Source organism: Electrona antarctica, assembly GCF_951216825.1.
Source record: "Electrona antarctica genome assembly, chromosome: 11".
Classification (NCBI taxonomy): Eukaryota; Metazoa; Chordata; class Actinopteri; order Myctophiformes; family Myctophidae; genus Electrona; species Electrona antarctica.
Window position 1 is genome coordinate 36,444,439 of NC_136792.1, and position 17,438 is coordinate 36,461,876.

General features: G+C 45.4%; 1 protein-coding gene across 1 annotated transcript in view; it reads right to left on the minus strand.

Annotated features, from left to right (window-relative positions):
• dync2h1 (dynein cytoplasmic 2 heavy chain 1) overlaps nt 1–17,438 on the minus strand; it is a gene marked incomplete at its 5' end in the record, with an annotated part of 668,232 nt that overhangs the window by 587,784 nt on the left and 63,010 nt on the right. The window contains 2 exons of the mRNA XM_079513540.1: nt 13,778–13,922; nt 14,681–14,832. Coding sequence (XP_079369666.1) covers nt 13,778–13,922; nt 14,681–14,832 — 297 coding nt within the window. The remainder of the gene's footprint in view (nt 1–13,777; nt 13,923–14,680; nt 14,833–17,438) is intronic.

Sequence of the window (17,438 nt, forward strand, 5' to 3'; positions counted from 1 at the left end):
GCCCATTTGCTATGACCTTTTCTAACTTTGACGTGTGAAGTTTTTGCACTGATATCAATAGCCACTCCCACCCACACCCACACTTCCACTAGGGCAGTGACTGATTCAGATTAAACTATGCAATTCATTTCAATTATGGTATATTAAGCTAATAAAAGCGTAAATGTTCCAAGAGACATAACATTCACATAATGTTTACAGAGCAGTAAAGACACTTGTAATGCAGTAGTGTCTGTATTACAACTGTTCAGAGCTATTTAGGGGTCAAGGAGGTCGGGTTGAGGGGTCAAGTACCCCTTTGACACCTTGTGGCACCGGGCCTGGATGTGTGTGTGAGTGATTCCTGTGTCATTAAAAGCCTGAGCCCAACGTGGGGCTCGAACCCACGACCCTGAGATTAAGAGTCTCATGCTCTACCGACTGAGCTAGCCGGGCCTATTGAAGGTGGCAGACTGTAAGCCCATTTGCTATGACCTTTTCTAACTTTGACGTGTGAAGTTTTTGCACTGATATCAATAGCCACTCCCACTCCCACCCACACCCACACTTCTACTAGGGCAGTGACTGATTCAGATTAAACTATGCAATTCATTTCAATTATGGTATATTAAGCTAATAAAAGCGTAAATGTTCCAAGAGACATAACATTCCCATAATGTTTACACAGCAGTAAAGACACTTGTAATGCGGTAGTGTCTGTATTACAACTGTTCAGAGCTTTTTAGGAGTCAAGGAGGTCGGGTTGAGGGGTCAAGTACCCCTTTGACCCCTTGTGGCACCGGGCCTGGATGTGTGTGTGAGTGATTCCTGTGTCATTAAAAGCCTGAGCCCAACGTGGGGCTCGAACCGACGACCCTGAGATTAAGAGTCTCATGCTCTACCGACTGAGCTAGCCGGGCCTATTGAAGGTGGCAGACTGTAAGCCCATTTGCTATGACCTTTTCTAACTTTGACGTGTGAAGTTTTTGCACTGATATCAATAGCCACTCCCACCCACACCCACACTTCCACTAGGGCAGTGACTGATTCAGATTAAACTATGCAATTCATTTCAATTATGGTATATTAAGCTAATAAAAGCGTAAATGTTCCAAGAGACATAACATTCACATAATGTTTACACAGCAGTAAAGACACTTGTAATGCAGTAGTGTCTGTATTACAACTGTTCAGAGCTATTTAGGGGTCAAGGAGGTCGGGTTGAGGGGTCAAGTACCCCTTTGACTCCTTGTGGCACCGGGCCTGGATGTGTGTGTGAGTGATTCCTGTGTCATTAAAAGCCTGAGCCCAACGTGGGGCTCGAACCCACGACCCTGAGATTAAGAGTCTCATGCTCTACCGACTGAGCTAGCCGGGCCTATTGAAGGTGGCAGACTGTAAGCCCATTTGCTATGACCTTTTCTAACTTTGACGTGTGAAGTTTTTGCACTGATATCAATAGCCACTCCCACTCCCACCCACACCCACACTTCCACTAGGGCAGTGACTGATTCAGATTAAACTATGCAATTCATTTCAATTATGGTATATTAAGCTAATAAAAGCGTAAATGTTCCAAGAGACATAACATTCCCATAATGTTTACACAGCAGTAAAGACACTTGTAATGCGGTAGTGTCTGTATTACAACTGTTCAGAGCTTTTTAGGAGTCAAGGAGGTCGGGTTGAGGGGTCAAGTACCCCTTTGACCCCTTGTGGCACCGGGCCTGGATGTGTGTGTGAGTGATTCCTGTGTCATTAAAAGCCTGAGCCCAACGTGGGGCTCGAACCCACGACCCTGAGATTAAGAGTCTCATGCTCTACCGACTGAGCTAGCCGGGCCTATTGAAGGTGGCAGACTGTAAGCCCATTTGCTATGACCTTTTCTAACTGACGTGTGAAGTTTTTGCACTGATATCAATAGCCACTCCCACTCCCACCCACACCCACACTTCCACTAGGGCAGTGACTGATTCAGATTAAACTATGCAATTCATTTCAATTATGGTATATTAAGCTAATAAAAGCGTAAATGTTCCAAGAGACATATAACATTCCCATAATGTTTACACAGCAGTAAAGACACTTGTAATGCGGTAGTGTCTGTATTACAACTGTTCAGAGCTTTTTAGGAGTCAAGGAGGTCGGGTTGAGGGGTCAAGTACCCCTTTGACCCCTTGTGGCACCGGGCCTGGATGTGTGTGTGAGTGATTCCTGTGTCATTAAAAGCCTGAGCCCAACGTGGGGCTCGAACCCACGACCCTGAGATTAAGAGTCTCATGCTCTACCGACTGAGCTAGCCGGGCCTATTGAAGGTGGCAGACTGTAAGCCCATTTGCTATGACCTTTTCTAACTTTGACGTGAAGTTTTTGCACTGATATCAATAGCCACTCCCACTCCCACCCACACCCACACTTCCACTAGGGCAGTGACTGATTCAGATTAAACTATGCAATTCATTTCAATTATGGTATATTAAGCTAATAAAAGCGTAAATGTTCCAAGAGACATAACATTCCCATAATGTTTACACAGCAGTAAAGACACTTGTAATGCGGTAGTGTCTGTATTACAACTGTTCAGAGCTTTTTAGGAGTCAAGGAGGTCGGGTTGAGGGGTCAAGTACCCCTTTGACCCCTTGTGGCACCGGGCCTGGATGTGTGTGTGAGTGATTCCTGTGTCATTAAAAGCCTGAGCCCAACGTGGGGCTCGAACCCACGACCCTGAGATTAAGAGTCTCATGCTCTACCGACTGAGCTAGCCGGGCCTATTGAAGGTGGCAGACTGTAAGCCCATTTGCTATGACCTTTTCTAACTTTGACGTGTGAAGTTTTTGCACTGATATCAATAGCCACTCCCACCCACACCCACACTTCCACTAGGGCAGTGACTGATTCAGATTAAACTATGCAATTCATTTCAATTATGGTATATTAAGCTAATAAAAGCGTAAATGTTCCAAGAGACATAACATTCACATAATGTTTACACAGCAGTAAAGACACTTGTAATGCAGTAGTGTCTGTATTACAACTGTTCAGAGCTATTTAGGGGTCAAGGAGGTCGGGTTGAGGGGTCAAGTACCCCTTTGACACCTTGTGGCACCGGGCCTGGATGTGTGTGTGAGTGATTCCTGTGTCATTAAAAGCCTGAGCCCAACGTGGGGCTCGAACCCACGACCCTGAGATTAAGAGTCTCATGCTCTACCGACTGAGCTAGCCGGGCCTATTGAAGGTGGCAGACTGTAAGCCCATTTGCTATGACCTTTTCTAACTTTGACGTGTGAAGTTTTTGCACTGATATCAATAGCCACTCCCACTCCCACCCACACCCACACTTCCACTAGGGCAGTGACTGATTCAGATTAAACTATGCAATTCATTTCAATTATGGTATATTAAGCTAATAAAAGCGTAAATGTTCCAAGAGACATAACATTCCCATAATGTTTACACAGCAGTAAAGACACTTGTAATGCGGTAGTGTCTGTATTACAACTGTTCAGAGCTTTTTAGGAGTCAAGGAGGTCGGGTTGAGGGGTCAAGTACCCCTTTGACCCCTTGTGGCACCGGGCCTGGATGTGTGTGTGAGTGATTCCTGTGTCATTAAAAGCCTGAGCCCAACGTGGGGCTCGAACCCACGACCCTGAGATTAAGAGTCTCATGCTCTACCGACTGAGCTAGCCGGGCCTATTGAAGGTGGCAGACTGTAAGCCCATTTGCTATGACCTTTTCTAACTGACATGTGAAGTTTTTGCACTGATATCAATAGCCACTCCCACTCCCACCCACACCCACACTTCCACTAGGGCAGTGACTGATTCAGATTAAACTATGCAATTCATTTCAATTATGGTATATTAAGCTAATAAAAGCGTAAATGTTCCAAGAGACATATAACATTCCCATAATGTTTACACAGCAGTAAAGACACTTGTAATGCGGTAGTGTCTGTATTACAACTGTTCAGAGCTTTTTAGGAGTCAAGGAGGTCGGGTTGAGGGGTCAAGTACCCCTTTGACCCCTTGTGGCACCGGGCCTGGATGTGTGTGTGAGTGATTCCTGTGTCATTAAAAGCCTGAGCCCAACGTGGGGCTCGAAACCACGACCCTGAGATTAAGAGTCTCATGCTCTACCGACTGAGCTAGCCGGGCCTATTGAAGGTGGCAGACTGTAAGCCCATTTGCTATGACCTTTTCTAACTGACGTGTGAAGTTTTTGCACTGATATCAATAGCCACTCCCACTCCCACCCACACCCACACTTCCACTAGGGCAGTGACTGATTCAGATTAAACTATGCAATTCATTTCAATTATGGTATATTAAGCTAATAAAAGCGTAAATGTTCCAAGAGACATAACATTCCCATAATGTTTACACAGCAGTAAAGACACTTGTAATGCGGTAGTGTCTGTATTACAACTGTTCAGAGCTTTTTAGGAGTCAAGGAGGTCGGGTTGAGGGGTCAAGTACCCCTTTGACCCCTTGTGGCACCGGGCCTGGATGTGTGTGTGAGTGATTCCTGTGTCATTAAAAGCCTGAGCCCAACGTGGGGCTCGAACCCACGACCCTGAGATTAAGAGTCTCATGCTCTACCGACTGAGCTAGCCGGGCCTATTGAAGGTGGCAGACTGTAAGCCCATTTGCTATGACCTTTTCTAACTGACGTGTGAAGTTTTTGCACTGATATCAATAGCCACTCCCACTCCCACCCACACCCACACTTCCACTAGGGCAGTGACTGATTCAGATTAAACTATGCAATTCATTTCAATTATGGTATATTAAGCTAATAAAAGCGTAAATGTTCCAAGAGACATAACATTCCCATAATGTTTACACAGCAGTAAAGACACTTGTAATGCGGTAGTGTCTGTATTACAACTGTTCAGAGCTTTTTAGGAGTCAAGGAGGTCGGGTTGAGGGGTCAAGTACCCCTTTGACCCCTTGTGGCACCGGGCCTGGATGTGTGTGTGAGTGATTCCTGTGTCATTAAAAGCCTGAGCCCAACGTGGGGCTCGAACCCACGACCCTGAGATTAAGAGTCTCATGCTCTACCGACTGAGCTAGCCGGGCCTATTGAAGGTGGCAGACTGTAAGCCCATTTGCTATGACCTTTTCTAACTTTGACGTGTGAAGTTTTTGCACTGATATCAATAGCCACTCCCACCCACACCCACACTTCCACTAGGGCAGTGACTGATTCAGATTAAACTATGCAATTCATTTCAATTATGGTATATTAAGTTAATAAAAGCGTAAATGTTCCAAGAGACATAACATTCACATAATGTTTACACAGCAGTAAAGACACTTGTAATGCAGTAGTGTCTGTATTACAACTGTTCAGAGCTATTTAGGGGTCAAGGAGGTCGGGTTGAGGGGTCAAGTACCCCTTTGACTCCTTGTGGCACCGGGCCTGGATGTGTGTGTGAGTGATTCCTGTGTCATTAAAAGCCTGAGCCCAACGTGGGGCTCGAACCCACGACCCTGAGATTAAGAGTCTCATGCTCTACCGACTGAGCTAGCCGGGCCTATTGAAGGTGGCAGACTGTAAGCCCATTTGCTATGACCTTTTCTAACTTTGACGTGAAGTTTTTGCACTGATATCAATAGCCACTCCCACTCCCACCCACACCCACACTTCCACTAGGGCAGTGACTGATTCAGATTAAACTATGCAATTCATTTCAATTATGGTATATTAAGCTAATAAAAGCGTAAATGTTCCAAGAGACATATAACATTCCCATAATGTTTACACAGCAGTAAAGACACTTGTAATGCGGTAGTGTCTGTATTACAACTGTTCAGAGCTTTTTAGGGGTCAAGGAGGTCGGGTTGAGGGGTCAAGTACCCCTTTGACACCTTGTGGCACCGGGCCTGGATGTGTGTGTGAGTGATTCCTGTGTCATTAAAAGCCTGAGCCCAACGTGGGGCTCGAACCCACGACCCTGAGATTAAGAGTCTCATGCTCTACCGACTGAGCTAGCCGGGCCTATTGAAGGTGGCAGACTGTAAGCCCATTTGCTATGACCTTTTCTAACTTTGACGTGTGAAGTTTTTGCACTGATATCAATAGCCACTCCCACTCCCACCCACACCCACACTTCCACTAGGGCAGTGACTGATTCAGATTAAACTATGCAATTCATTTCAATTATGGTATATTAAGCTAATAAAAGCGTAAATGTTCCAAGAGACATAACATTCCCATAATGTTTACACAGCAGTAAAGACACTTGTAATGCGGTAGTGTCTGTATTACAACTGTTCAGAGCTTTTTAGGAGTCAAGGAGGTCGGGTTGAGGGGTCAAGTACCCCTTTGACCCCTTGTGGCACCGGGCCTGGATGTGTGTGTGTGATTCCTGTGTCATTAAAAGCCTGAGCCCAACGTGGGGCTCGAACCCACGACCCTGAGATTAAGAGTCTCATGCTCTACCGACTGAGCTAGCCGGGCCTATTGAAGGTGGCAGACTGTAAGCCCATTTGCTATGACCTTTTCTAACTGACGTGTGAAGTTTTTGCACTGATATCAATAGCCACTCCCACTCCCACCCACACCCACACTTCCACTAGGGCAGTGACTGATTCAGATTAAACTATGCAATTCATTTCAATTATGGTATATTAAGCTAATAAAAGCGTAAATGTTCCAAGAGACATAACATTCCCATAATGTTTACACAGCAGTAAAGACACTTGTAATGCGGTAGTGTCTGTATTACAACTGTTCAGAGCTTTTTAGGAGTCAAGGAGGTCGGGTTGAGGGGTCAAGTACCCCTTTAACCCCTTGTGGCACCGGGCCTGGATGTGTGTGTGAGTGATTCCTGTGTCATTAAAAGCCTGAGCCCAACGTGGGGCTCGAACCCACGACCCTGAGATTAAGAGTCTCATGCTCTACCGACTGAGCTAGCCGGGCCTATTGAAGGTGGCAGACTGTAAGCCCATTTGCTATGACCTTTTCTAACTTTGACGTGTGAAGTTTTTGCACTGATATCAATAGCCACTCCCACCCACACCCACACTTCCACTAGGGCAGTGACTGATTCAGATTAAACTATGCAATTCATTTCAATTATGGTATATTAAGCTAATAAAAGCGTAAATGTTCCAAGAGACATAACATTCACATAATGTTTACACAGCAGTAAAGACACTTGTAATGCAGTAGTGTCTGTATTACAACTGTTCAGAGCTATTTAGGGGTCAAGGAGGTCGGGTTGAGGGGTCAAGTACCCCTTTGACACCTTGTGGCACCGGGCCTGGATGTGTGTGTGAGTGATTCCTGTGTCATTAAAAGCCTGAGCCCAACGTGGGGCTCGAACCCACGACCCTGAGATTAAGAGTCTCATGCTCTACCGACTGAGCTAGCCGGGCCTATTGAAGGTGGCAGACTGTAAGCCCATTTGCTATGACCTTTTCTAACTGACGTGTGAAGTTTTTGCACTGATATCAATAGCCACTCCCACTCCCACCCACACCCACACTTCCACTAGGGCAGTGACTGATTCAGATTAAACTATGCAATTCATTTCAATTATGGTATATTAAGCTAATAAAAGCGTAAATGTTCCAAGAGACATATAACATTCCCATAATGTTTACACAGCAGTAAAGACACTTGTAATGCGGTAGTGTCTGTATTACAACTGTTCAGAGCTTTTTAGGAGTCAAGGAGGTCGGGTTGAGGGGTCAAGTACCCCTTTGACCCCTTGTGGCACCGGGCCTGGATGTGTGTGTGAGTGATTCCTGTGTCATTAAAAGCCTGAGCCCAACGTGGGGCTCGAACCCACGACCCTGAGATTAAGAGTCTCATGCTCTACCGACTGAGCTAGCCGGGCCTATTGAAGGTGGCAGACTGTAAGCCCATTTGCTATGACCTTTTCTAACTGACGTGTGAAGTTTTTGCACTGATATCAATAGCCACTCCCACTCCCACCCACACCAACACTTCCACTAGGGCAGTGACTGATTCAGATTAAACTATGCAATTCATTTCAATTATGGTATATTAAGCTAATAAAAGCGTAAATGTTCCAAGAGACATAACATTCCCATAATGTTTACACAGCAGTAAAGACACTTGTAATGCGGTAGTGTCTGTATTACAACTGTTCAGAGCTTTTTAGGAGTCAAGGAGGTCGGGTTGAGGGGTCAAGTACCCCTTTGACCCCTTGTGGCACCGGGCCTGGATGTGTGTGTGAGTGATTCCTGTGTCATTAAAAGCCTGAGCCCAACGTGGGGCTCGAACCCACGACCCTGAGATTAAGAGTCTCATGCTCTACCGACTGAGCTAGCCGGGCCTATTGAAGGTGGCAGACTGTAAGCCCATTTGCTATGACCTTTTCTAACTTTGACGTGTGAAGTTTTTGCACTGATATCAATAGCCACTCCCACCCACACCCACACTTCCACTAGGGCAGTGACTGATTCAGATTAAACTATGCAATTCATTTCAATTATGGTATATTAAGTTAATAAAAGCGTAAATGTTCCAAGAGACATAACATTCACATAATGTTTACACAGCAGTAAAGACACTTGTAATGCAGTAGTGTCTGTATTACAACTGTTCAGAGCTATTTAGGGGTCAAGGAGGTCGGGTTGAGGGGTCAAGTACCCCTTTGACTCCTTGTGGCACCGGGCCTGGATGTGTGTGTGAGTGATTCCTGTGTCATTAAAAGCCTGAGCCCAACGTGGGGCTCGAACCCACGACCCTGAGATTAAGAGTCTCATGCTCTACCGACTGAGCTAGCCGGGCCTATTGAAGGTGGCAGACTGTAAGCCCATTTGCTATGACCTTTTCTAACTTTGACGTGTGAAGTTTTTGCACTGATATCAATAGCCACTCCCACTCCCACCCACACCCACACTTCCACTAGGGCAGTGACTGATTCAGATTAAACTATGCAATTCATTTCAATTATGGTATATTAAGCTAATAAAAGCGTAAATGTTCCAAGAGACATAACATTCCCATAATGTTTACACAGCAGTAAAGACACTTGTAATGCGGTAGTGTCTGTATTACAACTGTTCAGAGCTTTTTAGGAGTCAAGGAGGTCGGGTTGAGGGGTCAAGTACCCCTTTGACCCCTTGTGGCACCGGGCCTGGATGTGTGTGTGAGTGATTCCTGTGTCATTAAAAGCCTGAGCCCAACGTGGGGCTCGAACCCACGACCCTGAGATTAAGAGTCTCATGCTCTACCGACTGAGCTAGCCGGGCCTATTGAAGGTGGCAGACTGTAAGCCCATTTGCTATGACCTTTTCTAACTGACGTGTGAAGTTTTTGCACTGATATCAATAGCCACTCCCACTCCCACCCACACCCACACTTCCACTAGGGCAGTGACTGATTCAGATTAAACTATGCAATTCATTTCAATTATGGTATATTAAGCTAATAAAAGCGTAAATGTTCCAAGAGACATATAACATTCCCATAATGTTTACACAGCAGTAAAGACACTTGTAATGCGGTAGTGTCTGTATTACAACTGTTCAGAGCTTTTTAGGAGTCAAGGAGGTCGGGTTGAGGGGTCAAGTACCCCTTTGACCCCTTGTGGCACCGGGCCTGGATGTGTGTGTGAGTGATTCCTGTGTCATTAAAAGCCTGAGCCCAACGTGGGGCTCGAACCCACGACCCTGAGATTAAGAGTCTCATGCTCTACCGACTGAGCTAGCCGGGCCTATTGAAGGTGGCAGACTGTAAGCCCATTTGCTATGACCTTTTCTAACTGACGTGTGAAGTTTTTGCACTGATATCAATAGCCACTCCCACTCCCACCCACACCCACACTTCCACTAGGGCAGTGACTGATTCAGATTAAACTATGCAATTCATTTCAATTATGGTATATTAAGCTAATAAAAGCGTAAATGTTCCAAGAGACATAACATTCCCATAATGTTTACACAGCAGTAAAGACACTTGTAATGCGGTAGTGTCTGTATTACAACTGTTCAGAGCTTTTTAGGAGTCAAGGAGGTCGGGTTGAGGGGTCAAGTACCCCTTTGACCCCTTGTGGCACCGGGCCTGGATGTGTGTGTGAGTGATTCCTGTGTCATTAAAAGCCTGAGCCCAACGTGGGGCTCGAACCCACGACCCTGAGATTAAGAGTCTCATGCTCTACCGACTGAGCTAGCCGGGCCTATTGAAGGTGGCAGACTGTAAGCCCATTTGCTATGACCTTTTCTAACTTTGACGTGTGAAGTTTTTGCACTGATATCAATAGCCACTCCCACCCACACCCACACTTCCACTAGGGCAGTGACTGATTCAGATTAAACTATGCAATTCATTTCAATTATGGTATATTAAGCTAATAAAAGCGTAAATGTTCCAAGAGACATAACATTCACATAATGTTTACACAGCAGTAAAGACACTTGTAATGCAGTAGTGTCTGTATTACAACTGTTCAGAGCTATTTAGGGGTCAAGGAGGTCGGGTTGAGGGGTCAAGTACCCCTTTGACACCTTGTGGCACCGGGCCTGGATGTGTGTGTGAGTGATTCCTGTGTCATTAAAAGCCTGAGCCCAACGTGGGGCTCGAACCCACGAACCTGAGATTAAGAGTCTCATGCTCTACCGACTGAGCTAGCCGGGCCTATTGAAGGTGGCAGACTGTAAGCCCATTTGCTATGACCTTTTCTAACTGACGTGTGAAGTTTTTGCACTGATATCAATAGCCACTCCCACTCCCACCCACACCCACACTTCCACTAGGGCAGTGACTGATTCAGATTAAACTATGCAATTCATTTCAATTATGGTATATTAAGCTAATAAAAGCGTAAATGTTCCAAGAGACATAACATTCCCATAATGTTTACACAGCAGTAAAGACACTTGTAATGCGGTAGTGTCTGTATTACAACTGTTCAGAGCTTTTTAGGAGTCAAGGAGGTCGGGTTGAGGGGTCAAGTACCCCTTTGACCCCTTGTGGCACCGGGCCTGGATGTGTGTGTGAGTGATTCCTGTGTCATTAAAAGCCTGAGCCCAACGTGGGGCTCGAACCCACGACCCTGAGATTAAGAGTCTCATGCCCTACCGACTGAGCTAGCCGGGCCTATTGAAGGTGGCAGACTGTAAGCCCATTTGCTATGACCTTTTCTAACTTTGACGTGTGAAGTTTTTGCACTGATATCAATAGCCACTCCCACCCACACCCACACTTCCACTAGGGCAGTGACTGATTCAGATTAAACTATGCAATTCATTTCAATTATGGTATATTAAGCTAATAAAAGCGTAAATGTTCCAAGAGACATAACATTCACATAATGTTTACACAGCAGTAAAGACACTTGTAATGCAGTAGTGTCTGTATTACAACTGTTCAGAGCTATTTAGGGGTCAAGGAGGTCGGGTTGAGGGGTCAAGTACCCCTTTGACACCTTGTGGCACAGGGCCTGGATGTGTGTGTGAGTGATTCCTGTGTCATTAAAAGCCTGAGCCCAACGTGGGGCTCGAACCCACGACCCTGAGATTAAGAGTCTCATGCTCTACCGACTGAGCTAGCCGGGCCTACTGAAGGTGGCAGACTGTAAGCCCATTTGCTATGACCTTTTCTAACTTTGACGTGTGAAGTTTTTGCACTGATATCAATAGCCACTCCCACTCCCACCCACACTTCCACTAGAGCAGTGACTGATTCAGATTAAACTATGCAATTCATTTCAATTATGGTATATTAAGCTAATAAAAGCGTAAATGTTCCAAGAGACATAACATTAACATAATGTTTACACAGCAGTAAAGACACTTGTAATGCGGTAGTGTCTGTATTACAACTGTTCAGAGCTTTTTAGGAGTCAAGGAGGTCGGGTTGAGGGGTCAAGTACCCCTTTGACCCCTTGTGGCACCGGGCCTGGATGTGTGTGTGAGTGATTCCTGTGTCATTAAAAGCCTGAGCCCAACGTGGGGCTCGAACCCACGACCCTGAGATTAAGAGTCTCATGCTCTACCGACTGAGCTAGCCGGGCCTATTGAAGGTGGCAGACTGTAAGCCCATTTGCTATGACCTTTTCTAACTTTGACGTGTGAAGTTTTTGCACTGATATCAATAGCCACTCCCACCCACACCCACACTTCCACTAGGGCAGTGACTGATTCAGATTAAACTATGCAATTCATTTCAATTATGGTATATTAAGCTAATAAAAGCGTAAATGTTCCAAGAGACATAACATTCACATAATGTTTACACAGCAGTAAAGACACTTGTAATGCAGTAGTGTCTGTATTACAACTGTTCAGCTATTTAGGGGTCAAGGAGGTCGGGTTGAGGGGTCAAGTACCCCTTTGACACCTTGTGGCACCGGGCCTGGATGTGTGTGTGAGTGATTCCTGTGTCATTAAAAGCCTGAGCCCAACGTGGGGCTCGAACCCACGACCCTGAGATTAAGAGTCTCATGCTCTACCGACTGAGCTAGCCGGGCCTATTGAAGGTGGCAGACTGTAAGCCCATTTGCTATGACCTTTTCTAACTTTGACGTGTGAAGTTTTTGCACTGATATCAATAGCCACTCCCACTCCCACCCACACCCACACTTCCACTAGGGCAGTGACTGATTCAGATTAAACTATGCAATTCATTTCAATTATGGTATATTAAGCTAATAAAAGCGTAAATGTTCCAAGAGACATATAACATTCCCATAATGTTTACACAGCAGTAAAGACACTTGTAATGCGGTAGTGTCTGTATTACAACTGTTCAGAGCTTTTTAGGAGTCAAGGAGGTCGGGTTGAGGGGTCAAGTACCCCTTTGACACCTTGTGGCACCGGGCCTGGATGTGTGTGTGAGTGATTCCTGTGTCATTAAAAGCCTGAGCCCAACGTGGGGCTCGAACCCACGACCCTGAGATTAAGAGTCTCATGCTCTACCGACTGAGCTAGCCGGGCCTATTGAAGGTGGCAGACTGTAAGCCCATTTCCTATGACCTTTTCTAACTTTGACGTGTGAAGTTTTTGCACTGATATCAATAGCCACTCCCACTCCCACCCACACCCACACTTCCACTAGGGCAGTGACTGATTCAGATTAAACTATGCAATTAATTTCAATTATGGTATATTAAGCTAATAAAAGCGTAAATGTTCCAAGAGACATAACATTCACATAATGTTTACACAGCAGTAAAGACACTTGTAATGCAGTAGTGTCTGTATTACAACTGTTCAGAGCTATTTAGGGGTCAAGGAGGTCGGGTTGAGGGGTCAAGTACGCCTTTGACCCCTTGTGGCACCGGGCCTGGATGTGTGTGTGAGTGATTCCTGTGTCATTAAAAGCCTGAGCCCAACGTGGGGCTCGAACCCACGACCCTGAGATTAAGAGTCTCATGCTCTACCGACTGAGCTAGCCGGGCCTATTGAAGGTGGCAGACTGTAAGCCCATTTGCTATGACCTTTTCTAACTTTACATTGACGTGTGAAGTTTTTGCACTGATATCAATAGCCACTCCCACTCCCACCCACACCAACACTTCCACTAGGGCAGTGACTGATTCAGATTAAACTATGCAATTCATTTCAATTATGGTATATTAAGCTAATAAAAGCGTAAATGTTCCAAGAGACATAACATTCCCATAATGTTTACACAGCAGTAAAGACACTTGTAATGCAGTAGTGTCTGTATTACAACTGTTCAGAGCTACAGTGATGTATTATGACTGTTCATAGAGCCCGTACAGTGATGTATTATGACTGTTCAGAGCCAGTGAGCTCATTATAAGTGTGTTCTACATGTTCATAAAGTCATCTACTGTATTAATGGTGTATTATACCTGTTCATAGACCTGCACCATAGAGCCTGCCAGCTGCTGGGTCTTCCTCATGCTGGCCCAGGATGCCTCGCTGCCCAGGCTGTGCTGCAGCACTGGGTGCAGGTATGCCGAGTAGATAGTCTGCAGCTGTTCCCTGTCTGGGTAACTAGACAGAGAGGAAGAGGGAACACAGCAAGACAGGAACAGACGGAGAGAGGGCAGGGAGACTGTTATTATTACAGGAAGAGAGAAGAGAAGTATTGCTTAATTGTTTCTCAGATGGATGTACTGGTGCTCTTAGGGCACTCACAAAGTTTCAGGCTATTGATTTGGGGACTGGTATTATGATCAATTCATCCAACATTCGTAAAATTACCGTAGTTAAATCTGGAAACTAACCCTTGACAACTCTTGCACCACACAACAAGTTGCCAAAAATATGCCAGCCACCGCCAAGTACCATGTTGCCAAGCTAGCTTTTTGCATCATTCATTTATTTTTCCTGGCCAGAGTGAGTTTCTTAATTCAGTGGTTCCCAAAGTGGGGTCTGGGGACCGCCAGGGGTCCTTGAGGAGGGAGTTCCAGTCCCAGCTAAATGATAGTTTGGAACCAAATGGACCCTTATGGGTCTGTAACTCTAAGAGTGTACAAATGTAAACAAACAGGTCCATTTGTACACTCTCAGAGTTAAATTAACTTAGATTTTCCAATATAAATTGGGGGAGCCGTAAAAATCTTCTCTTATGGGGGGTCCCTGGCATATCTTTTCAAATGGGGGGTCCGTGGGCTAATTAGTGTCAATTTGAGGGTCCTTGACATGAAAAAGTTTGGGAACCACTGTCTTAAATTATACCTGTAGATTGATGCACAACTGTAAAACGAGACTTGTTTGTGAAGTAGGAAGATGAATGGCTGCATACTCACTCTATGGTGCAAATGCGCACTATGGAGGAGAAACGTGTGGTGAGTGCGTGTCGGCCCATAGCGCCCCCAGCTGACATGGAGGCCACCACCTGGATGTTCTCCAAACCCACCCACTCCAGGTTCTCATCATAGAAACCCTGATATGTCAACACCTGGAGGATAGAGAGACAGACAGAGACAACGGGATAGACGGAGCTGGATTACTGACAACAATTATTAACACTTAAAGTGTACTGTGACAGTGGCTCAGGAGGTAGAGCAACAGTCTGGGAGTCGGAAGGTTCCTGGGCTCATCCTGTGTTACTCATTGTTAATAGTAGTTGTAGTAGATAACAGTAGCACAATTTAAAATTTGCACTCTATGGCCAGAAAAAAATAATGCAGTTTGTGTGTTTGACTACTAGGGTTTTGACTGGATTACTAGAATGACCATAATGCTTTGGTGCACTCACCCCACCCAAGCCCCCAGAATGTCTGGGCAACATTGAAGTCGTCCCCCTACTGGTCAAAACATGTTACTGCAGGCGACTGGGCCCAGGTTAAATGTATGAATGAATCGTGATGTAGGACGTGACGCAGAGGTACCACAAGAACAGCGCGAGGGGTACTATGATAGGAGCCAACCAATCATATCAGCGCTCGAGGGGTACTGCCCGTAAGACATTGTCGTTCTTCCGTGTGCCTCAAAACGCCACTGAGCAACTTCCATTGAAGTGAATAGCAGGGGGCGGGGCTGTCACTCCTCAATCCGTTGTCTAGATATAGTATAGCTTTATGACCCCACCTTGTGGAGAGGGGGAGGGGCTGTCTTACTGAGACAAGATGTAGTCAAGGAAGGAAGTGAGACCAGTGTCTGTGACATCACAGACACCTTGAAATACTAAAATATCTCAAAACACTGAACCCCTATAGCTGGTCCTGATGCGCAGGTTGGTGCCTTGTATGGTTCCCTTTGTTGTCTGTGTGTGAAATTGTGAATGTAATGCACCATTTATTTATTTACCATTTTCATCAAAGCTATTTTTGTGTGTGTCTGAAAACTGAGTTTATGGCTTTATTCCATGTTGTTTTTATGGCTTTAGGAGAGCAAGGGATTATATAGATAGATTATATTTGTTTTTTTCAGTGGTTGCCTGGCTGTGACAAGTGTGTCTAAATCTTTGTAGACATTTCACAGCGAATAGAGAATCAAAAAACTGTTCTCACACGCCTCACTAGGTGGGTTTCCATCAAAACATTTCGAAAATAGGAAGCGAATAAGTAAGTAATTCGAAAAAAGAAAAGCGTATTTTTCTTGTTTCCATCCACTGACAAAATGCGCTTCTTTGGAGATATTAAATAAGCAGTAGGCCTAGATGGCGCTATTTTGCCAGTCAAGTGAGACGCGCAGAGAGGCGCATATTATGACATTTATTTTACCGTTTTCAAAGTACAGGGACGATCGGGACCCCTGCCCTGCGACTTGACAGTACATTTCCATTTTGACCAGTCTCCTCTCGTCCGTTTCGTTCCGAGCTGTTTAGGAGAAATATCACCGATCTAACTGCATGATCAACGGCGAAAGCCCTCACCGGGGAGAGCAAAAGAGCCTCAGCCTGCAGACAGAGGCTTCGAGACTCGAGTGTGTAAATTTAATAATTTATGTATCCACATCCAACCCACCCTCCCGTTCGATCACTCCACAAGTCCACTATACTCACCATCGCGTGTGTTTTTTTCTTTTCCAACTGTTAAAAGCGATATAATGAGAGTTCAATGCTTTCTAATTAGAAATATTTTCCGCAAGTGTTTCCATAACCCATTTGCGCATTTCACTTTTTCGATATAGCCCCACAATCCGCCACCTTCTAGCGAAAAAGTGTTTTTGCGAAAAATGCAGACTTATGCGCATTTTGAGGTGTTTCCATCCAGGAGATTTTGCGTAAGAACCTTAATGCGCAAAAAAAAGGCTTTATGGAAACGCACCTAGTGGTTCATGTTGTCACTTTTATAGGTGTGTGTGTGGAATGTGGAGCATGTATTATCAAGTATCCTCTCTTATTCCAAAAATAATAGAGGGTCTGCAGTCTGTACTCAGAAGTTGCACATATCCACATCTATTCTTCCCTCGGGGCACATTGACGTTTTCAACTGGGCTTTCCTCCGTGTGCTTAAACAGACTTCATGGTTTTTCTGTGTGATTTATTTTTATGGCATGGGGTGAACTAGGATCAAATAACTTTTCAGTAAGTGCCTGGCTGTGACAAATGTGTCTAAATCTTGGTTGACAAGTCTCAATGTTCCACACACCGTGCCCCTTTCTGTTCTCTGCTTCCACAGTACAAATCACTGGTGATGGCCTACAGGGCAATCAAGGGCATGGCACACCCGTGCATTCGGGATATGCATGTTCTCCCCCTGTCTCCTAGGGTAGGTACCCTCACAAAAAACATGCGGTAATCCAGGTGGGATGCCCTTAAGCGCAGAGTCTCGAGTTTCTATGGGTGCTTTTTTACAGCGCCGTTTTAACGGACCCCTCACCAACCTTAATCCGGTCGCCTGTAAAACAAGCGCCCCCTCAGTGACCATCGACTACCAGGCTCTGCGTAAAAGGTCATCCCTAATCCAGGTCTCTAAACGACCTCCCGCTGGCCAGCCGGGGCGCCTGATGGAGAGGAAAGGAACTGGTCGGAATAACGTGTTCCTTCCACGTGCTACGTCCAACCGGGGAAACTCCGCCCTGTCAGGTGAAAAGAAGCAGCTTGGACTCCTCATGCAT